Source organism: Rhinatrema bivittatum, chromosome 2, assembly GCF_901001135.1.
Source record: "Rhinatrema bivittatum chromosome 2, aRhiBiv1.1, whole genome shotgun sequence".
NCBI lineage: Eukaryota > Metazoa > Chordata > Amphibia > Gymnophiona > Rhinatrematidae > Rhinatrema > Rhinatrema bivittatum.
In genome coordinates, this window is record NC_042616.1 from 643,665,332 (window position 1) to 643,689,392 (window position 24,061).

Sequence of the window (24,061 nt, forward strand, 5' to 3'; positions counted from 1 at the left end):
GATAAATGAAACAAAATTCATGGTGGAAACCCTCCCAAAACCAAATGAGAAATGAAATAAAAGTTTTACCTCTGTATACCCTTACCCTTCAGTACTATGGGACTTTTCGTGTGCGATAGCTTGCCGGGGCGGAGTCAGGGAGGATTCGGGGCGGCGAGGAGGCGGACATGGTGCTATCTTCGCTGGCGGCGATAAGACATGTTATCACCGCCAGTAGCACGCCCAATAGCGTCACCTTTCATGGTGGCGCTATTGGGTGGGAAAGCCGGCTGCGATAACATCGTGGTGGTATGATCACTGCCGGATTTTGCAGGCCTGCCTCCCCCTTTGCCCCCCTGCCCCCATTACCACCAGGATTCACCTTCTCTGCGAGAATGGAAAATCCCGGCCTAAATTAGCTAATTTGCTACTAGAACCACTTATGTGTATATGACCCGTAAATCATTTTCCTTTTGGCAAGTTCATTTGTCAAGGATCTTCTTTCTTCCATCTTCTCATGTACCTTTTCATCTGAAATCATATTCCTATAGCTGAATACTTCTGTAGCACCACATTTCAAATATCTGCAATTTCTGAATGATTTTCATGTTTCACTTCCTTATCCTGCCTCTGAGAAGATTTACACGTACATTAGCTTTTCTTTATCATCATGTCTACGTTACTCCTAAGAACTCTTGACAATTTTTTAAAAATCATGTTTTAGCTTTTACATTTTTTCATTTTATTTCTCTTAAATATTTCCATCTTCAGTAAATATTAATCTCAAAGGCCAGCTTGCCAAGTTCCACTTTCCAGCAGCGATTCTTTTATACGTGGCCTTTGCTCGATAGTTCATCATGCTAATCTACAAGCCCTCAAGGCCCAGTGTTCATTGTACTTTACAAGAGGCAAAGTGTCTGACTAATTTAAATGGTGATCCATAAACATGTTATATTCATGTCAGGATAAGACTATTGATGCTTATATCTAGAAACAATCAAATATTATTCCTACTAAAAATGGGAAGTATTATAATTCTAATTCTTGGACCTTTACATCATTTTCATGTTATTTGTTGACTTCCTTGTTGTGATTCTGCCCTCATGGGCAGCCTCTTACCTTCTCTCTGCCTGACCCGTGGCCTGGAGGCCACAATGCTGGGCCTGTTCCTCGGCCCCGCCCTGCTCTTCGGCATTAGCAGCAGCATGGCCGCTGGCCATGGTCCTGCACAACTTCCTGCTTCCTCTTCCTAAGGCGCGGGCCGCACCTCTTCATAAGATTTAAAGGGCCCGCGGCCGGATATGCCCCAGGTCCCACCCGATGACTGTTTCCTGTCTCAGCCCTATAAAAGGGCTTCTCTAACATTTCTGCCTTGCCTTGCATTGGAGTTCTTCTCTCCTGGAAGTCTCGTCTTCCAGTGCTCCATCAGGTCTTCATTCTTCATTGGAGCTCCATGTCTCATCTTGCTTCCTGAGTCTTCGTGGCTTCCTGATGTTCCATGTCTTCATGTTCCGAGGTTCCTAGTCCAGGCTCCCTGATGTTCCAGACTCCCTGATGTTCCAGACTTCCTCATGTTCCGAAGTTCTGCTCCTCCTTCACTTGTTCGAGTCCTCTTGACCCTCCAGCTCCGCTGGTTCTCCAGATTACACCTTTTTGGGGTAAACCCATGTCGTTGGTTCCTGTCCTCATCATTGGAGTCTCGTCTCAGCTGGATTCCCTTCCTGCGCTCGTCCCTCTCTCTGCGTGATCCATGACCAGGTTGTGTAGGGCGTGCTACAGGGACAGGGTGGTCCGTGACCAGCCTATTGGGTCCGCCCATGTTGGTAGGCTGTGTAGGGCGCCCTTAGAGACAGTGCCAATGTCTGAACCTTCCCAGCTTCTCGTCTCATCCAGAGTCTTCCAAACTCGTCTCATCTAGAATCTTCCAAGCTCCTCGTCCACATCAGAGTCTTCTCATCCACGTCTTGAGTCTTCTGTGTCACAAGGCCTCTGTCTGCCCTCATCCTCAGTCCGGCCTGCTGCTTCTTGCCAATACCCAGTGGCAGGTCCGAAAGGGCTGGAAACGGTCAGAGGACTGTTCAAATACCAACTAGAGTTGTTGGCTTCCAGAAGCATGCAGGTCTGGCAGATGGTCAGACTTTGTCTTCACCCATGCCGGGACATGCCTCACCAACCCTTGGCACAGTCTTGGAGTCTTCTGGGGTCGTGCCGAGGCCCAAGGGCACACAATCCCCTCAAGTTGGGATCGCTCTCCTAGCGGTCCCAAAACATAATATTCCTTTAGGAAAACAATAATTGAACAACATATTTCATATTTTAAGCAATTCCTGACCAAGCATTCAGCTACTGGCATTAAAAACAGAATTTATAAGATCATTGTCAGATGATTAAAGAAGGGTATTCAGAAAAGAATAGTTATTTTTAATGCTCACGAAACAAGAAAAAAATATACTGCTAAACATTAATTTCAACCATTCAAGCTTTTCTGAAATTGAGCAGGATAATTAAGCTTGTCACTGATTTATTAATCTTTTTAGTACATAATATAAGACAATTTATGAAACTGAAACAGATATCTTGGGAGCAATATTGAAGATGTTCATGTACTTTTCTTTGACTCTGATTTTCAACTCTAAAACTTAAAATATTTCTCAAACCATTGATTCTCTTACCACAGATAGTGAATTTGAAAGCAGTGACCCATCCTGGCCAAGCATGTTGGATACTGTAATTGCTGGGAGGTCCATGTTCTGTGGATGAAATGGAAGCAGACCATTCTGATTCATTGGGTGACACATAGAGTGGTATCCGGACTCTACGTCAGTCAAATGTACAAGTGAGTGGTCAGGTAGAGAAGGAGGTGTAATTGGAGGAATATTAAAGTCTTCATTCTCTAGACTTGGACCAGGATACGACTGTAAAAGAATGAAACAAAGACCATTATCATCATCACAAATCTTGTACAGAGATTACAAAAGAAACGGTATACAGTATTTATTTAAAAGATGGGTTAAAGTGTATTTATCAAAATCTGTCATGTGTGCAGTTGCACATGTATGATTTACAATGTGCCTACTGTGCATAAATATGCTCCTAATTTTAAGTGCTTACTCAAGCAAACATACTTCGCGTTATCTTCCTTAGGACTTTACCGGCTTTAAAGCGCATGTGTAAGCAGATTTTAAAACATGGTCATGCGAGAGACATTTCCAGTTTTTCCAACTAGTCACCAGTTTGCCAGTCCATCTCAAGGTCATTCATGCCCTTCTGGTTTTTCATTCTGCATTTCCCCCAGTTGACCCTGACCCTTCACCCTGTTGTGTAAACCCTAAAATGCTATTTCTACAAACTTGCTCCTCATCAGGAGCAGTAGTAAATTTACATGGCTAACAAGCCTCTGCACACTGCTGTCACCGGTTTTAAAATATTGAGTTACGAGCGTAACTGTTGACTACATCCCAGAATGCCCATGCCCTGCCCCTTTTCCACCCCCATTTTTTGGCTTGTGCATGCATATAGGTGCATAGTTAGCGACTTTTAAAATCTGTGTTGCTTGCTTGGCCCACATACATGCATAAGTGGGCATTTTAGTGTGAGCAACACTTTTAAAATCAACCCCATTTTGTACATGCACACAATTTTATGCAAGTATCAGTCTTGCAATTTTCTAAAGGGCTATTTCTGTGGGTACAGAACTACTTTTGCTCCAGAAGTCCTTTTAAAAATTATACTTCCTGTGTCTATGGGAAAGATGTTAAACATAAGTTTCTTTATGTAACTTCTTATTTATTTATTTGGTGTTTATTTACAAGGATTTATTACCCATCAAAGTGTTTTGCAATTTTAGAGTAGGGTACAATATATGAAAGAATTGATCATTTGGAAGACCTCTCATGCAAAAGTGTTCAGCTTTTATAAAAGCTGTCTTGTTAGACAAGTTGAAAAGTAGAAATACGTCTCTGGCCATGCATTCTTCATTTCTCCAATAAAAATTACACAAGAATGTTTGGACCAAAAAGCTCTTAAGAAAATATAACATATCTCTTTACTCTTCCATCTTCCAAACCAAAAGTTATGAAAGACCAGGCATTTGACAGTAGTCTAGTTATGAAATGATTTTTCATGTCCTAATGTACTTTTGATCCTACAATGTCATTTGAATCAAGATAAGGATCTACTTGTTCAGTCAGGCCTAAAAGTCCCAAGCATAATTTTCTTAGGCAAATACAAACTTGTAAGATAGCTGCCTCCCACACGTACCTCCCTATCCACATATATAAAATTTCATGATTCATGAAAGAACATTTTCTATTTTAATTCTGAAATTTCTTTCTACATTGCTCTTTTGTGAGGTGTTGGTTATTGGTCCTAATAAAGAATTATCCAGTTGATTTTTTGTTCTAATGCACCAATGTGGTTGCAAACATGTTATAAATCACCTAAAGCTTTATTTATTAGGCATTTTTTGTTTCAATATTATGAATTATCTCTCCAAATTGAATTTGTCTTGTAAAGTCACACTCAATATTTATCTATTTTTTATTTAGAAACATTTATGTACCATCATTCTAACTTATAATCATAACAGTTTACAATGTTAAAAAAAGTTTAAGAGTAAATAAATAATCATAAGACAGGTTAAATCGTAGATATAAAATGACTTAAACAATATAATAAAATGATTAAAGAATAAATAAATTAAATTAAAACATTACAATAAAACTAATTAAAAGGAAATAATGATAATAATTAAAATAGAGGGTAAAAATTTAATAAGAAACAGTGAAATAAGACTAAAAAATCACAGAAGGATAGCAAAGATAAAATTAAATACTTCACAGTCTCTTAATATACACATATTAACTGCTTGGAAATAGTATCCGCTCACTGTAATGTCTTTGAAAACCTTCTCAAACAACCAAGTTTTAATTGTTTTTGAAAAATTAATAAATCTCCTTGTATTCTCAATTCAGCAGGGATGGTATTCCATAATGTTGGGCCTGCAATGGATATGGCTCTATCTCTAACTTCACTGAGGTATGCTGTACGAATAGAGGGCACTACGAGCAATCCTTGATTCTATGATATCAAACTTCTTTGGGGTGTGTAAAGATGAATTATGGCATTATGCCACTCTATTAAGAAAATGCCATACTGGGTCAGACCAAGGGTCCATCAAGCCCAGCATCCTGTTTCCAACAGTGGCCAATCCAGGCCATAAGAACCTGGCAAGTACCCAAAAACTAAGTCTATGTAACCATGTAACCATTACTAATGGCATGTAACCATTACTAATGGCAGTGGCTATTCTCTAAGTGAACTTAATAGCAGGTAATGGACTTCTCCTCCAATCCTCCAATCCTTTTTTAAACACAGCTATACTAACTGCACTAACCACATTCTCTGGCAACAAATTCCAGAGTTTAATTGTGCATTGAGTAAAAAAGAACTTTCTCCGATTAGTTTTAAATGTGCCCCATGCTAACTTCATGGAGTGCAGCCTAGTCTTTCTACTATCCGAAAGAGTAAATAACCGATTCACATCTACCCGTTCTAGACCTCTCATGATTTTAAACACCTCTATCATATCCCCCCTCAGTCGTCTCTTCTCCAAGCTGAAAAGTCCTAACCTCTTTAGTCTTTCCTCATAGGGGAGTTGTTCCATTCCCCTTATCATTTTGGTAGCCCTTCTCTGTACCTTCTCCATTGCAATTATATTTTTTTTGAGATGCGGCGACCAGAATTGTACACAGTATTCAAGGTGCGGTCTCACCATGGAGCGATACAGAGGCATTATGACATTTTCCGTTTTATTCACCATTCCTTTTCTAATAATTCCCAACATTCTGTTTGCTTTTTTGACTGCCGCAGCACACTGCACCGACGATTTCAATGTGTTATCCACTATAGATCTCTTTCTTGGGTTGTAGCACCTAATATGGAACCCAACATTGTGAAATTATAGCATGGGTTATTTTTCCCTATATGCATCACCTTGCACTTATCCACATTAAATTTCATCTGCCATTTGGATGCCCAATTTTCCAGTCTCACAAGGTCTTCCTGCAATTTATCACAATCTGCTTGTGATTTAACTACTCTGAACAATTTTGTGTCATCTGCAAATTTGATTATCTCACTCGTCGTATTTCTTTCCAGATCATTTATAAATATATTGAACAGTAAGGGTCCCAATACAGATCCCTGAGGCACTCCACTCCCTTCCACTGAGAAAATTGCCCATTTAATCCTACTCTCTGTTTTCTGTCTTTTAGCCAGTTTGCAATCCACGAAAGGACATCGCCACCTATCCCATGACTTTTTACTTTTCTTAGAAGCCTCTCATGAGGAACTTTGTCAAACGCCTTCTGAAAATCCAAGTATACTATATCTACCGGTTCACCTTTATCCACATGTTTATTAACTCCTTCAAAAAAGTGAAGCAGATTTGTGAGGCAAGACTTGCCCTGGGTAAAGCCATGCTGACTTTGTTCCATTAAACCATGTCTTTCTATATGTTCTGTGATTTTGATGTTTAGAACACTTTCCACTATTTTTCCTGGCACTGAAGTCAGGCTAACCGGTCTGTAGTTTCCCGGATCGCCCCTGGGGCCCTTTTTATATATTGGGGTTACATTTGCTATCCTCCAGTCTTCAGGTACAATGGATGATTTTAATGATAAGTTACAAATTTTTACTAATAGGTCTGAAATTTCATTTTTTAGTTCCTTCAGAACTCTGGGGTGTATACCATCCGGTCCAGGTGATTTACTACTCTTCAGTTTGTCAATCAGGCCTACCACATCTTCTAGGTTCACCGTGATTTGATTCAGTCCATCTGAATCATTACCCATGAAAACCTTCTCCATTACCGGTACCTCCCCAACATCCTCTTCAGTAAACACTGAAGCAAAGAAATCATTTAATCTTTCCGCGATGGCCTTATCTTCTCTAAGTGCCCCTTTAACCCCTCGATCAGCTAATGGTCCAACTGACTCCCTCACAGGCTTTCTGCTTCGGATATATTTAAAAAAGTTTTTACTGTGAGTTTTTGCCTCTACAGCCAACTTCTTTTCAAATTCTCTGTTAGCCTGTCTTATCAATGTCTTACATTTAACTTGCCAATGTTTATGCTTTATCCTATTTTCTTCTGTTGGATCCTTCTTCCAATATTTAAAGACTTGTGTAAAAAGCATACGACTTTAAATTCTATCCTTTATTTAATGGGTAGCCAATGTAAGAATTCAGGATTGGCGTTATATGGTCAAATTTCTTTGTACCAGTTAATAACCTTGCAGTTGCATTTTGTAAAAGTTGCAGAGGTCTAAGGGTAGTCATTGGGAGGCCAAGTAGCAACGCATTACCATAATTGAGACTTGAAAATAATAGGACTTGAAGGACTGTCCAAAAGTGTTCTTTATGAAGCAACAGTTCTAAACATTTTAACATGAGGAGTTTGTTATATCCCTCTTTGACTTTATTACTAATGTGTTTTTTCATATTCAGTTCATTATCTAATATGATTCCTAAGTCCCTTGTATGTGTTGAAGATTCAATTTTATGCTGTGTTATATTTAATGATGACTTTATAAGCTTGGACTTCCTGTTTAGCAGAATAATTTCTGTTTTATCTAGATTGAGAAAAGGTTTCATGAGAACTAGCAAGGTTTTTATTGTAGAAATATATACTTGAACTAGTTTTATTGATTTGCCTAGGGAGTCTTTTATAGTGACCAGGAATTGAATGTCATCTGAGTATAAGTAATGCGTAATGCTTAAACCTGTTAACAGATGACATAACGGTAACATATAAATGTTAAAAAGAGAAGCAGATAATGAAGACCCCTGTGGTACGCCTGAATTAAGAGTGATTTTTTTCTGAGGTGACATTGCCCACTTTGACTTGAACTATTCGATCTTCGAGAAAAGATTTAAACCATTGTAGGGTAGTATTAAATGTTCTGGTCACATAATAGCACACCTGTAGTTTATAATGAGTGCTAGCTTGATAAACTTTTTTCAACTTCTGTTAAAGTCACTGGAAGTGTGCAAAAATTCAGCAGGGCTCATTAAATAAGATGAGTGAGTATAGTTCATACTCCCCCAAAAATAGATTTGAAGACTATTTTCAAATGCAACATTTCATGAGGAAAATTATCAAAAAGATCTATAAGATACTTGTGCGGTAGATATTTCGAAGCTAGAAGCTAGTTCCTCAGTATCTAGTGTCACATATTTTAACACTGAACAAAATATTTAAAAAATGCTGTTGGTTGCTTTAAATCTGCACTCTAATTGATAGATAATATTGTCTAAGGGGCAGATTTTAAAAGGGTTATGGGCGTAACATACGTGTGCAAGCCCCAGGACACGCATATGTCCCAGGGCTTGTAAAAAGGGGCATTCCGGGGATGAGGCCGTGGGCGGGGTGCCGGCAGCGCACGCATGTTATAAAATCGGGCATAGATTTGTTCACGCCGGATTGCGCAAACAAATCTACGCCCGCACGCACCTTTTAGAATCAACCCCTAAGGTTTTATTAAAAACATTCCTTCTGAATAAAGATTTTGGATCAGTTTCAGAGATAGTAGAATATGATCCCTCAGCTGTGAGATCCTGAAATATTTTCTGTTCCTTGCCTCTCTTGGTAACTGTGGAAAAATGTTCATACCTTTTAGTGCATAACATGGATCTTGTAGACTTATAGGTCACTGATCTCTAAGTTGTTGTGCATCTTAAATAAGATTATCATTGACAACTGCTTCTGATTCAAAAGATCTTCCTCTGGCTGGTAAAAGCTTGTTTCTGGCATTAGTATTTGAAAGAACTTTGTACTGAAGCTAGCCAATAAAAGACATGAAAATGAACGATGTACTTTTTCAGTGCTTTGAGTTTTGTGTGTCAAGTTTAATTCAAGAGCACATGCTATTGCTTCTACAATACCTTGAAGATTCTATGTGAATAAATAGATAGCATAAACAAGACCATCCCAGCTTGTGTCTGAGAGTGGCATGAACAATGTATCTTATATATTAAAATCTTTTACCTTACAAATCTGGCACTGAAAAATGTAAACACAAAAATGAAACCACACTTAGGCCTGGATTCACTATTCTCACAGAGAATAGCGAATCGCGTGGTACTGGGGGGGGGGGGGGGCGGGCCTGCGAAAGCCGGCAGCCATAGCACCACTGTGGTGCGCTGGCTGCCGGCTTTCACACTGAGGGGTAGATTTTCAAAAAACGCGAATAGGCGTACTTTTGCTGGCGCATCAGGCGCCAGCAAAAGTACGCTGGATTTTAGTAGATACGCGCGGAGCCGCGCGTATCCACTAAAATCCTGGATCGGCGCGCGCAAGGCTATGAATTCTGTATAGCCGGCACGCGCCGAGCCGCGCTGCCTACCCCCGTTCCCTCCAAGGCCGCTCTGAAATCGGAGCGGCCTTGGAGGGAATCCTCTAACGCCCTCCCCTCATCTTCCCCTCCCTTCCTCTATCTAACCCACCCGCCCGGCCCTGTCTACACCCCCCCTTACCTTTCTCTGGGGATTTACGCCTCCCGGAGGGAGAAGTAAATCCCCACGCGCCAGCGGGCCTCTTGTGCGCCGGGCCGCGACCTGGGGGCGGGTACGGAGGGCGCGGCCACGCCCCCGGACCGCCCCGGGCCGTAACCACGCCCCCGTACCCGCCCCCAAAACGCTGCCGACGCCCCCGAAACGCCGCGACGACCAGGCCCGCCCCCGACACGCCCCCCTCAGAGAACCCCGGGACTTACGCGAGTCCCGGGGCTCTGCGCGCGCCTGTAGGCCTATGTAAAATAGGCTCACCGGCGCGCAGGGCCCTGCTCGCCTAAATCCACCCGGTTTTGGGCGGATTTAGGCGAGCAGGGCTCTGAAAATCCGCCCCTGAATAACTACACCATAAAAGGTGTAGTTATTCGGTGCGAAACTGGCGGCGATAAGGGTCCATACCTTTTGCTGCCAGCGATGTCACCGCAGCATCGGCCCTGGTGATGCCCCAACTCCTCCTTTTCTGGGGCCGACTCCACCCCGTTCACCGTATCACACGCAAAAAGTCCCTTTTTGTGTGCAAAAGCTTTTGTGAATGACGCCCCTTAAGTTACTAAATGCACATCATAGAAACCAGCTCAAGATCTTTTATTTTAATTTATTTCTGTTTCATTTTCTGTTTTTTATTTTTATTTTTTTTATTTTTAAGGAGGAAAAGACTTCAGATGCCAGAATGACTATTTAATAAGTCATCCTGGTAAAGGGCAAAATCATTAGCCTGAAAAAACCTCTGCTTTTATTTAAATTTTATCTTTCAAATCTTACTTTTATCACCTTGAAATTGTTCTTAAAAGGAACACTAAATCCACTATTATTCCAGTATGCTTTTACCTGATGGCATTCTCTGAATTTTTACTAAAGTCCACACTTACATTTTGTGCAAGATGAATATTATTCTATAAAGACCAACATTTCAGCCATTCTAAATTATAAAAGTCCTCGATACATTTCTTAATTTAATGCGAAAGATGGTAAAAGCATATGGTACTTATCTCATTTCAAGTAGAGTATTCTTGCTTCTATTGATTAGTTCATATGAGCAAGGACACTGTTGTGTAATCTTTACAAAAATGCTCTGACAAGTTGGCCAGTGTTTCGCCTTAACGGCTGCAACAGGGAGAATCAACTGGACTGTTCCTTTTCAATGATGTGTTTCCTTCGAAAAATCTTTGCAATACTCGATGGTGATTGAAATCTACCTCTGTGTGCTTTTACCATCTTTCACATTAAATCAAGAAAAGTATTGAGGACTTTTATAATTTAGACTGGCTGAAATGGTGGTCTTTAAAGAATAATATTCATCTTGTACAAAACATTTTAGAGAATGCCATCAGGTAAAAGCATACTGGAATAATAGTGGATTTAGTGTTCCTTTTTAAGAACAATTTCCAGATAATAAAAGTAAGATTTGAAAAATAAAATTTAAATAAAAGAGGAGGTTTTTTCAGACTAATGATTTTGCCCTTTCCCAGGATGACCTATTAAATAGTCATTCTAGCAACTGAAGTCTTTTCCTCCTTAAAAATAAAAAAATAAAATTAAAAAATAGAAAATGAAACAAAAATAAATTAAAATAAAAGGTCTTGAGCTAGTTTCTATGATGTGCATTTAGTAACCTAAGTGCGGTTTTATTTTTGTGTTTGTATACAACGCACTGATTGCCCTTTAATATTGACTGAAAAATGTAAAACAGTGCTGCCCATAATAAAAAATATTCATTCATTCATTTTGTTCATTTTATAAAAATGTATATAACACCTATCAGCATTTCTAGGCAGTTTCCATTAAAACACTCATAATAATCATTCCATAAAAACACTCAGCATCAGAATTAACTGCTACAAAATTTATCAAATATGAAGCACATGGCAATTAGAGTTAAAGTTTGCGGACATAATAAAGATTTGAACACTTTTTATTTTTCCTGGCATACTAGAGCCATTAACAAATCTTGACCTCTACAGATGTCAAGGGGAATATTATGATGCTTTAAGCTAGCAATTAGCATTTTGGCTACCTGTTCTCCATTTTTCAATTCAAAAGTTTATAAATTCATGAAAACTTTAATATTAAATGTACCTGTATTTTTGTAGTGAGCTACAAATTGAAATATCCATATGTAACTTTTATGCAGCATCTGTCTGTCTAGCAAAAACTATGAACTAAACTAAGCAGAAATGAAATAGCATTTATGAGTATTTATAAAGCTACTTATGACCAAAAACTTAGGAAAACAAGAATACTGTTGTTTTAATACTGAATTATGTATGGCATGCCTATAGGTGTCTCATTGCTTCTTCACCGCTCTCTAGGGATGTGCAGAGGAACGCCATACGTTGCATTTGGGATTCGTATTCGTCGGGGGGGGCAGATAGGTTGCATTCGGCAAGAGGGGCCCTTGATACGTTCATGCGTTAATTCTTATTCATTTCTCGGATAAAATTGAATTAACTACAACCTCCCATCCTCCTGACAACCCCAAGACTTACCAAAACTCATTAAAGATCATCGGGACAATGAAAGAACTCCAAAAGAATACTTGGTTGTCATTCAAAAACCTTGTCAAGGACTTTCTTGGAAATACACGAGCACAGAATTACACCAAAATTGTCCAGAAACTCTTGGAGAGCTTCAAAATGCTTCGTTGCAACATGAGCATCAAGGTGCATTTTCTACATAGCCATCTTGCTGACTTCCCAAAAAACCTTGGTGCAGTCTGTGATGAGCAAGGTGAATGATTCCACCAAGATTTGAAGGTCATGGAGGCACGGTATCAGGGTAGATGGGATGTACATATGATGGCTGACTATTGTTAGAGCATCAGGCGAGATTGTCCACAGATTGAACACTGCCGGAAAAGCTATGTGTAAATGTTTACCTTAATATGTATGTTTGGTAGCAGAACTTTACTACTTGTACACAATTTGACTTACAGTAACAATATATAGCCTTTGTATGAATAAAATAAATCTAAATAAACAGTATATTCAGGTAATTTTTTCTTTTATTTCCTTTGTATGTACATTTGGTATGATTTTTGGGACAAAGGGAGGTTATCCGGTACCTTAAAAAGTTGACATGATAGAGAAAAAAGGGGTCATTTTTGGATTCAGATGTCAATATTTAGTCAAAAACAAGTGTCAGATCTAACTCAATAAAAATTGTGTTCCCCAGTGTAATATGATATGTAATGGATGAAAAGCATCAAAGGAAACAGACCATTGCTTAGGAACCAGTAGAAGACAGCGGGGTTTAGCAGGGAACACTTTATCTTCAGTTGGAAAGTACACCATATTTATCCATTCTGGTCAAAGTTGGGACTGGCAAACAGGTCTTATTCTTAATATGCAAATACCTGCCTTTCTGTATATCTTATTCTGCTGTTGCGCACTGCTGCCTGAAAATGGACTCAGGACCTGGATTATAACTATTAGTATTATTACCATTACAGTAACCTAGCTATGAATAGCACCACATGCTAACTTGACTCATGCTCCGTTGCAGTTATGAAAGTTCTTTGGAATGGTATAGTAACTGCTATTCAGACAACCATTAATTTCTCCTTCAGAGAAAGTGTTTTTATCATTTCAGTTGAAGCAGGCTGGAAAAGGCCAATTTTAAAACATCAGAAACTGGATCCTAATGTGCTCTTGAATTATTGAACTTTCTCATCCCTACCCTTTCTGCAGAAGGTGATAGAGAAGATAATGCAAAAATAGCTACAAGACCTTTTGGACAAAAATTATATTTTGGATCCACACCAATTTGGTTTCTGAAAAGCCCATAGCGTAAAAACCCTTTTGTTATCAAGCATTGATATCTTTTGATGAGGTTTTGAAATGAACTCAGATTATATTCTTGTGCTTTAGATATTTCCAGCTTTTTATACTAGATTGAATAATATGGGCCTCACAGCAACCATACTGGATTGGTTCACGTCATTTTAACTGACTGACAATTTCAGGTTCATAAGAGACAGGCTATATTGAGATACCTCTTAGCCAACAAAAGGTGTTCCTCATGGACTGGCTTTGACTGCCATCATTCTTTTTTATTTTCTATCCATTTCCTAATAATTCCTAACATTCTATTTGCTTTCTTGGCTGCTGCTGCACATTGAGCAGAGGATTTCAACATATTACCCAGGATAACACTTAAATCCTTTTCCTGTATGTTGACCCCTTTATAAAATATGGATTGCAAGCAGATTCATCACATCTGTGTGTTAATTGCTTTTTTGCACATATATGCTTTTGAAAATTCACTGTTTGATTAGGGGCAGATTTTCAAAGGGGTATGCGCGTAAGATACGCGTGTACCCCCCGAAAACCTGCCCCAAGCTCCCCCTGCGCACGTCGAGCCTATGTTGCATAGGCTGCCGGTGCTCGCAAAGCCCCGGGACGCACGTAAGTCCCGGAGCTTTCCTGGGGGGCATGTCGTGGCCGGCGCGTCATCAGAGGCGTTCCGGGGCGGGGCCACAGGCGTGTTTCTGCCCCGGGGGTGTGGCCACGGCCTCCGGACCAGCCTCCAGACCGAAACATGGTGCGCCGGCAGCCAGCCCAGCATGCGCATGTTACGCCTGCCTCGGGCAGGCGCAACTTTTGGAATAAAGGTGGGGGGGAATTAGTTAGGGCCGGGGGGTGGGTTAGGTAGGGGAAGGGAGGGGAAGGTGGGGGTTGGCGGAAGGAACGGAGACAGGCTGCGCGGCTCGGATCGCACAGGCTGCCGATTTTGCGCAGCCTTGTGTGCGCCGACCTCGGATTTTAAAAGATACGCGTGGCTACACGCGTATCTATTAAAATCTGGCGTACTTTTGTTTGCCACAATAATCAACCCAATCGTATCACTGGTAAATATATCAACTTCACAGGTTAATGCCAAGTACTATATGTAGGCCCCTCACTCACAGGGTCTGCACAGTGCAACAGACTCCTAATTAGGTACAAGGCCACCTTACTTTAATTGTAACATTTTTTTAAAGTTTTTCTTTTTTTGCATATTAAAACTGCCCCATATCGATTCTTCAATAATCCTCTTAATTTTCACAAACTATACTCCAAAGATACGAGAGAAACGATCACTACTTATCTTGCCAGTTTTGGTTAGTCACCCCTGGCAAGATAAGTAGTGATCGTTTCTCTCGTATCTTTGGAGTATAGTTTGTGAAAATTAAGAGGATTATTGAAGAATCGATATGGGGCAGTTTTAATATGCAAAAAAAGAAAAACTTTAAAAAAATGTTACAATTAAAGTAAGGTGGCCTTGTACCTAATTAGGAGTCTGTTGCACTGTGCAGACCCTGTGAGTGAGGGGCCTACATATAGTACTTGGCATTAACCTGTGAAGTTGATATATTTACCAGTGATACGATTCGGTTGATTATTGTGGGACACATTGAAGGTACACTGGAGTACAGTTGTAAATGGGTAGAAGGTTGTGATTGATATCGTACTTTTGTTTGCGCCAGTCACGCAAACAAAATTACACTCAGGCGTAGTTTTTTAAAATCTGCCCCTTAGTATTCATTAACCAACAACTAGATACAGCTTTTGCTGAAGACACAACGATGGCACAGCTTCTCCAATACACAAGACTAAGTGGAAGAGTTCTGAGAAATAACTCAGTGTATTGTCTTCCAGCTATATGTCATCTATAAACAGGTAGAAATTTCAGAAAAGTACAGGGTACACCTATCATCTATACATTGTCTGTTACTGACAGGCATACATATACTGCAAATGATAGGGGTGTGCATTCGTTTTGAACTTAAATGGAAAACGCAACTTTTTTTTTTTTTTTTAACTTCAAAAAGTGATGAGGCGTAAACGATCGGATTTCCAACTTATTCAACATAGCTATGTTGAATACGTTGGAAATCGCGATTGTTGATCTAAATAAAAATTTAAACCCCTCACCCTCCTTAATCCCCCCCCCAAGACTTACCAAAACTCCCCAAGCTGGCCAAAAGTTCCGTGAGGGTCCGGGAGCAGATGCGTGGGGAATCACGTGACGTCCGCGTCACTCCGACGTGACGCCGACGTCACGTGGTCCATCGCGGTTCTGCTCCCGGAACCCTCGTTGGGCCCAAAAGGCACTTTTGGCCAGCTTGGGGGGGCCTCCTGACCCCCCCCAAGCTGGCCAAAAGTGCCTTTTGGGCCCAACGAGGGGTCCGGGAGCGGACCCGAGGGGAATCACGTGACGCCCCGTCACTCCGACGTGACGCCGACCTCACGTGCTCCTTGCAAAGGAGTTCAGAAATGGCGTCCTGACCCCGCTGGACCACCAGGGAGTTTTGGTAAGTCTGGGGGGGGGGGGATTAAGGCGGGTGAGGGGTTTAAATTTTTATTTGCACATATGGACAGACTCATGGAATTCTCCATATGTCCATATTGACCGCAAATGACCCCCCCTTTCGACTTATGGACTTATGAACTTAAACTTTTGATCTGCACATCCCTAGCAAATGATATCATAATTACCCCAGATCAGGAGCCTACAGAGGAGCCACCATCATTGCCAACATGTAACAAACAAGGATGCAGCTTGATCGCCTGACCTTCCCATTCATCTGATCTACAAGAAAAAGTTTGGCCAACTGCCTGCAAGTCCTAATGTATTACTTGCAAGAATAGTACGTAGCAGAGCCTTGCTTTATGGATGTGCATGTGCATTCATTTTTAACAAATGCCAAAAATGCAACAAAGGGGGTGATTTTCTATTTGTTCAAAATGGAACCAACCAAAGCCCCCTATGACAAATATACGAAATTTTTGGAGTGATTTCATATTCATTTCATTTTGTCAAAAAAAACAGGCCTCTAGCAGCCTTGGCTATAGCTTTCCAGCCATAAAACTACCCTAGCCCTGTGTTAGCGCTTAGTTGTTAGCACATAAAAATGGCTGCACATCAAAATGATGCCAGCTGCACTAGAGAAAGGCACCAAAGTGATGCCATTTTGCCAACATTATTCCAGTTCATTTATATCTAGATCTTGGGAAGCAGTACGTGGGAGCCATGATAGGAGCTTCCCAGTCCTGCCAAATGAATAGAGGGGGAGTGCCCCAGCCCAGACCTAGGCCTTGGCACCTGGCTAGATTGGGCCTAGGCCTCTGTCCTAGGCTCAAGCAGTTTTTTGGCCTGGGAGGGACATCAGAGGCATGGGTTGTTTTTTTTCATTTTGGATTTTTTTGTTTTGGGGATTTTTTTGTTTAATGGGGTTTTTTTTTCCCAGTTTGGTGAATAATCTGAATAAAAAATTAAACATTAAACAAACCAAATAAAAAAGAAAAAAAATCCCAAAATGAAAAAAAAAAGAAAAAACAAACTGAAAATTTTGGAGCTGCACATCCCTACCTTGAATTCTATTTATATATCCTGTCGCTAAAGATCCATAGCGGTAGATTTTCAAAGGGTTACGCGCGTAACCCCTGAAAACCTACCCCAAACCTCCCCTGCTCGCGCCGAGCCTACCTTGCATAGGCTCGGCGGCGCACACAAGCCCCAGGACGTGTGTAAGTCCCGGGGCTTTCCTGGGGGGCATGTCGGGGGCATATGGGGGGGGGCGTGCCACGGCTGCCGCGTCATCAGGTGCATGTCGGGGGCGTGTCGTGGCCGGCGTATCATCGGGGGTATTCCGGGGGCATGGCCGCCGCCTTCGGACCAGCTCCCGGACCGGACCATGGTGCGCCGGCAGCTGGCCCGGCGCACGCAAGTTACGCCTGCCTTGGGCAGGTGTAACTTTCGCGATAAAGGTAGGGGGGGAATTAGTTAGGGCTGGGGGGGCAGGTTAGTTAGGGAAAGGGAGGGGAAGGTACGGGGGGGGGGTGGTGGAAGGAAAGCTCCCTCCGAGGCCGCTCCGATTTCGGAGCGGCCTTGGAAGGAACGGAGGCAGGCTGCGTGGCTCGGCGCGCGCAGGCTGCCAATTTTGTGCAGCCTTGCGCGCGCCGACCCCGGATTTTAAAAGATACTCGCAGCTACACGCGTATCTATTAAAATCCGGCGTACTTTTGTTTGCGCCTGGTGAGCGAACAAAAGTACGCGCGGGTGTACTTTTATAAAATCTACCCCATAGTGAATGCAAAGTATCTACATTTCTATATAATAATATATAATTTGTGGTATTTATAATCTTTATAATAAAATATTAGTTTAGATGACTTTCTGGCAACTAACAATTATTTAGTTTCATTTGTAAGTCTGATTACATATTTTTTACATTGTTACCACCCTTAGAGCTAATTTCCCTTCACAAAAACTGGTAACAGATAGAGTTCCACATGAATAAACTGTACATAGTAAAAGAATGGTGAAAATATGGGCGATGCTTTGTTTGTTTTATCTTCATTTTTTCTATACTCTAGAGCTTGTAAATCATGAGAGTAAAAATAATAAATTTTATGATTGCTCATGTCATTCCATACATTAGGTCTTTTAAGTAATATACATCAAAAATCAAGGAGTTTGTTAATACAGGAATTCACTTTGCAGGCATCCAGAACTTATGATAATGTAATTCACATTACTGGACATTAGGAGGACTTTAAATAGGATCAAGCTTATCTCTAATTTCCAAATGGAAAACCTTCTGATGCAAGTATTTTTCAGTCTCTTTTGTCTCAGCATAAGAAAGGCTTGATAGCTAGAGTGCAGACTTTAATGTATTACTGTGGAAACCTTCGGTCCATTACATAAATCATCTTAACACTCAGTGAAAAATGTCCAACAGAGCCACTGATGTGTTCAAGTCAATGATCCTGCAAACAACTTTTTGTCTTTCTTCACAAGTTAGACAACACTAATAAATCATTTTCATTTAAAACCCACAATATCCTAATTTATCAAGCAACATATTTGAAAAACGTATTATTGTTGAAGATATAAACTTCTATTTCATTGCGATGATAATCAATTTTTCTTATTCAATGCTAGGATGGGGTAGCACCTCAGTCAAAACATTAATTTCCTTGGATAAGATAAATTCAATTTTCAATTACTGGTTGCTTAAAATTGTGAGAATCAAGTCAGCAACTTTAAAAGTCAACAGAATTTTTCTGTACTTAAATGATGCTGTTTTCAGATGTTTTAATTTTTAACTCACATTCATATAATTGCTTCCCAAGCTTTGTTGTAATTTTACTCATGATGGCTAACAACACTAAAAACACTACATACTCAGAGCCTTTTAACTAAAATCACCGAGGATAAGGTTTTCAGAGAGCCAGCGAGCAGCCGATATAGCCAGCCAAATTCTGCTAGCTAAGCATATTTTCATCTGCAGTTAGCTTCAATTTAGCCCAAGAGTGGACAAATCTGGTACTCAAGAGCCAAAAACAGGCCTGGTTTTCAGGACATCCATAATGAATATACATAAGATATATTTGTATACAAAGGAGGCAGTAAAGATACATCGATCTCATGCATATTCATTGTGGATATCTGAAAAACAGGCCTGTTTGTGTTTCTTAAGGACTGGACTTTGCTATCCCTGATCTGGACAGTCAAAATCTAGCTAGCTACATTTAGGTCTGTTATTTGACTGCTTGGGTCTAACTGGCTAAATCCTGTCACTGGCCCAAGAACACCTCCTGGGCCACCCGTATTTAGAGTGGCTAATCCTAGCTGACTGGTGAAAATAGGTGGCCTGATTTAGTTGCTCTGCAGGGGAAAATTTGCACCCTGTGAGATCTAGCCAGTTAACTCCTTATTTAGCCTGATAAATCCTGCTAAAATCAGGCCCTTAGATGGTAACTTTCAAACAGGCGTGCAGGCAAACATATACGTGTGTGCACTGTGCACCAGCGTGCGCCCAGAGACACGGCAATTATATTACATGGGTGCACATTTATAAAATAGCTTAAGTGCTCATATATGTGCTCCTGATTTTATGCTTGTGCATGCCCAGCAGTGTAAGTAATCTTTGAGCCGAAGACGTAAGGGAATTTTATAACAGGTATGTGACCACGCCATGACCAGTTTCACCAGTTTGTCCACTAGTTCACCCAGTCTCATTTTATGTCCTCCAACACCCCCCCCCCCCCCAAGGTTCTTTAGCCTGCACTCCTCCCAGTTAGCCCAGACCCCTCAGAGATGCCTGGAAATAGCAGAAGTAAAGTTAAGCAACACTGGACCTGGGTGTGTGCCCAGCTGCATAGGTACTTGAGCGCACATCTCTTGGCCACGCCCTGGAATGCCCATGCCCCGCCCACACCATGCACACATTCCGCCCCCTTTTTGTCCGATGTGAGATATTTGTGCATCAGGACTTGTGCGTGCATATAGGTGGCTTTTAAAATTGGGTGGACATGCACATTCTACATGCTTGCACATCTCCCAATTTTGGTGCGCACCCAGCTTTTCAAATTCACCTTTTAGCTTTTAGGCAGCAAAAGGTCCTGTGTCTCTTACTCTGAGATGTGATTGCCTTCCCATCCTCTCATCCAGTTTTATGAATCTCTGTATATTATCTATCTATTTATTTATTTATCTATCTATTTATTTAATTACAGATATTTATATTCCGCCCAATTTCCAGAATGCCTGTGCTGGGTGAATTACAAGCTTTAACATATATATATTTGTTTTAGTGGTTTCAGTGCAGCATTCTAGTAGCTATATTGGTCCTAGAAAAAAAATATTTATTTCTCAATTTTCAGATTTCTGAGTAACATTTTAAAGGGGGTTACTTGAGGAAAATTAGCATATATGCATGTAAGTATCCTATATTTGCGTAATTACTGTTTTATAAACAATGAAAGCATGCATGTATTTTCAGTTTGGTGCACACATTTATCAGAGCAAAAAAAGGGTGGTCTAGGAGCTTTCTGGGGTGTGGTCAAGAGGTACACGTGAAAGTTGATATTTTACAAGAGATATGCATGTATAAATTATCTAACTTAATCACGCAATTTTACATCTACTAATTAACTAGCGCAATTGATATCAGACTTGTCTGTTGACTGCGATTTTTGCGTGAGAGACCTTGATAAACTGGTGGGGTTCAGGTTGAAGTGATAGAGGTTCTAGGTGAACTAGAGATTGGGTGACCTGGCAGAAGTATTGTCAAACTGGTGGTTTCAAATACTTATGCATGAAAGTATATACATGTATGTTATAAAACATCTGGTTTTATGTTTACATGTTTACTTTTTTATGCACCTAAAATATGCATGCATATGTTTATAAAATAGGTAGGAAACGTAAGTGCGTTCATTGCAGTGGAAATATACACACATTCTGAAACATACATGCGTACTTTCAGAGCATAAGTACTCAATATTTTATAGACTGTGTAACTCCCATTCTGCAGTCTATAAAATACTAGGATAAATATTTGCTCGTCCATGTATTCAGGCATATGTAGTAAAGGGAATAGGTTTGAAAATTGCCCTCTTTCTGTTGGGTCAACATAAAAATAATGGCAAAATATAATTGTCCTGCATGAACTTTTCAGTTCATATAAGTGTCCTCTTCTTCAGACATGAACCTAGTTCTTAAACTAAGGTTTAAATAAAAAAACTAATTTAGAAGTATTCATTGATTCTAAAACCTTATGTCCTCTTCAAATGTAAGGACTTGTTGTCCGTTTTCTGCAAATGGATGCATTAAAAATAGGATGGAAATATCCATGGAATTATGCCATCAAATTTAGGAACCATTTTGGGAACGCTGGTGCACGGAACAACACGTTAATGACGGTATGGTTTTCCTGTCGTTTGGTGAGCTGGACCCCTGGTGAAGGATTGGATTTGAGGCCTGGCCATGATGGGGATAAGGAGTCGCTACCAAATTACTGGATAAGAGTTTTAGGTGCCTTCAAGACATACTTGATCATGTGCAGCTAAATACAAAATATATCTGGGGAGACGGAATTGTTACTATAAATGTTTTGGGACACATTTTACTATGTGCAGTCAAATAAAAAAAAAAGGAGTCAGTCAGCAGTGAATACACATACATTATGCATATATGTGTATATGTGAGAGAGAGACATTTTTACAACTTCTGTGAGGGATAGCCCTAAAAAGACAGAGACTGAGTTGTTACCGTAGAAAACTACTAACCCTGCTTGGCAAGCGAGCATTGTTTGCTAAGCACTCTGAAGTGAACTCAGTCTGTTAATGTGATTGAATGTGAGTGAAGATATAGTGGTGAGTGGTATCATATTTATTTATTTATTTATTTTAATTTTTATATACCGAGGTTCCTGTATAATATACATATCACACATATCTATCAAGTATATTGTGACATCAGAACCTCCAGTAGCTACTTCCAATTCCACCATACCACTTTGAAGAAAGGGGAGAGGAGGGAATGACATTAGGCAGAAAAATGGCAGGGGCAGAGGATTGGGTATTTCTGCAGAGCCAAAGCACAAGCAATAGAAGCAGTGAGAAAAAGGGGGTTCTGCCCCTAATTTTAGCTGTAGAATAGAGGTCAACTCAAGCCATTAGGAAACGATATACCAGCACTGCTTGTTCCTCTCCTGCTTGCTTTGGAACAGGGACAAAAGAAGGGAGAGTCACCTAAGGCTGTTATTAGCAGGACAGGGGCAGCAAAAGTGCAACACTGAAAACAAGCAGTGCACTCTTCCATGATTACTGTTTCTGAGGGAATGGAGATTATTTTTAAAAACTGATTCTGAGGAAGGAGCATGACTCAGATTCCTTGAATCATAAGATATTGGAGAGCTAGTAGCCAAAGAGAATTTTGGAGCTCTAGTCAAAAGCGTCTTAGCCTTCAATGAAGAGGTAGAGGGGTGAATGATATTGATGGTGTTGAGAGCAACCACTGGAAAGAGCAGGCAGTGCAATTAGAGAGCAGAGTGATGTCCCTGGTCTTTTACCTCATGGTCCACCCTCAACCTGAACTCCAGTGCCAACAGCAATCTCTAAGGATACCGAAAGCAGACTGTGAATGACATCCATTGGATGGAGGCACTTTAAAACGAGGAAATACCCATATTTTGCTCAGTGTATCCTCTACTGAAAGACCATCAGTGAAGGAAAGATACTGCGGCATCTGTCAAATGCTGGTATGCACCATCACCTATAGAAATATGAAATGCAAACATTGGCATCAGGGGAAGGCAGCAGAAGAGATTTTTGTGTGACAGACAGTGGTGCAAATATGATAGTGGAAGATGGAAGCTATCAAAGGATCTTCTCCTTTGCATATGTGTTGCTCCTGGCAGTGAAATATGCCCTGGGGCTGGGGCTAAAGGAACATGGGACTGCAGTCCTGAAGGACCTGATAGAGATCAGCAGGAAAATTGTGGAGTATTCTCATCATAGAATGGAGGGTGAGCAGTTTCTAGGCAAGAATCAGAAAGAATTCAGGTTGCCTCAAAAGTGACTGATTCAAGATATTGACACTTGCTGAAATTCCACTTATATGATGCTGCACAGGATAGTGGAGAAACAGGCACTCCTTCTTAACCTGACCCTGGAAATGGAGCTAGTTGTGGCTCACCTTCAGGGCATCATGATTGGGTAGTGATGGGGCAGCTGATACAAGTCCTGAATCCCGTCAAGGATACCACAGAGGATGAGTTCCAGAAATGCCACTCTGAGTGAGGTCATCCCCAAGGGAAATATTCTGGAGGAATAGTTGGAGGATTTCAGAGAGTAAGAGGGTTTGAAAGCAGAGGTGAGGCAATCTGTGGAATCCTTGAAGCAGCAGTTGCACAAGAAATAAAACCTCTGACTGAAAAAAAATGTACATTCTTTTTATGGTTTGTGACCCACAGGTAAAAGGGAGTTTCATCCTCCAGTCCCACCAACTTACTTATATGAAGGAGATACTGGCAGTGAGCGTGTGTGAACAGGAGCTCCAGAGGCAGAAGTACTGTGGGAATGTAGTGTAGGATATAATGGCCACCCTAGAGAGTAGTATGAGCATGTCAGCACTCTGTTAGCTACCACTTCCTCCTCCACCTCAATATACCACAGCCGCGTTGCCCCCACAGACTTGTGTCTCCTGACACAGGCCATAGATAAAGCAGTTGGCAACAGATTCTTACTCTACTCCAGCAAAGAAGTCATCAGTATAAACTGCAGTGTCTGACAGAGTCCATCGAGAATAAGACTACAGATCACTGGCATATTGGGGATACAAATCCACGGTCTGGCCTGACATGGCCCAGGAGACTTAACATTATCATTTCTGTCCACAGGCTGGCTTGCCCAATGAATGTGCCTTCTCAAAGGAATAGGACATTATGAATCCTCATTTTCGAAGGCTGGTGTCAGAACTGATGGAAAAGTTAGTCTTCTTGAAAATCAATCTGCCTTTGCTGGGTTTTCCAGAATTTTCACGCAAATGGTAGAATGCCTGAAAGTACGTGAGGGTCTTGCTGCCACTCTGTCTAGCTGCCATGCCCCTGCTGCTATTTGGGAGTCTAGCTGCAGCTCTGCCTTGTGGTTTTGCCCCTGACACTTTACCTTAGGAGTTTGGCTGCCACTCTGCCTGATGCTACACATTGAGGGACTTGCTGTCATTCTTCCTTCTGCCTGCT

At 40.9% G+C, this 24,061-nt stretch overlaps 1 protein-coding gene across 3 annotated transcripts in view; it reads right to left on the reverse strand.

Moving 5' to 3' along the window:
* Positions 1-24,061, reverse strand: part of TOX (thymocyte selection associated high mobility group box) — a 570,927-nt gene that overhangs the window by 203,731 nt on the left and 343,135 nt on the right. For all 3 annotated transcript variants that reach the window (XM_029591350.1, XM_029591351.1, XM_029591352.1), the window contains exon 3: positions 2,652-2,894. In XM_029591350.1, the coding sequence (XP_029447210.1) occupies positions 2,652-2,894 (243 nt within the window). The remainder of the gene's footprint in view (positions 1-2,651; positions 2,895-24,061) is intronic.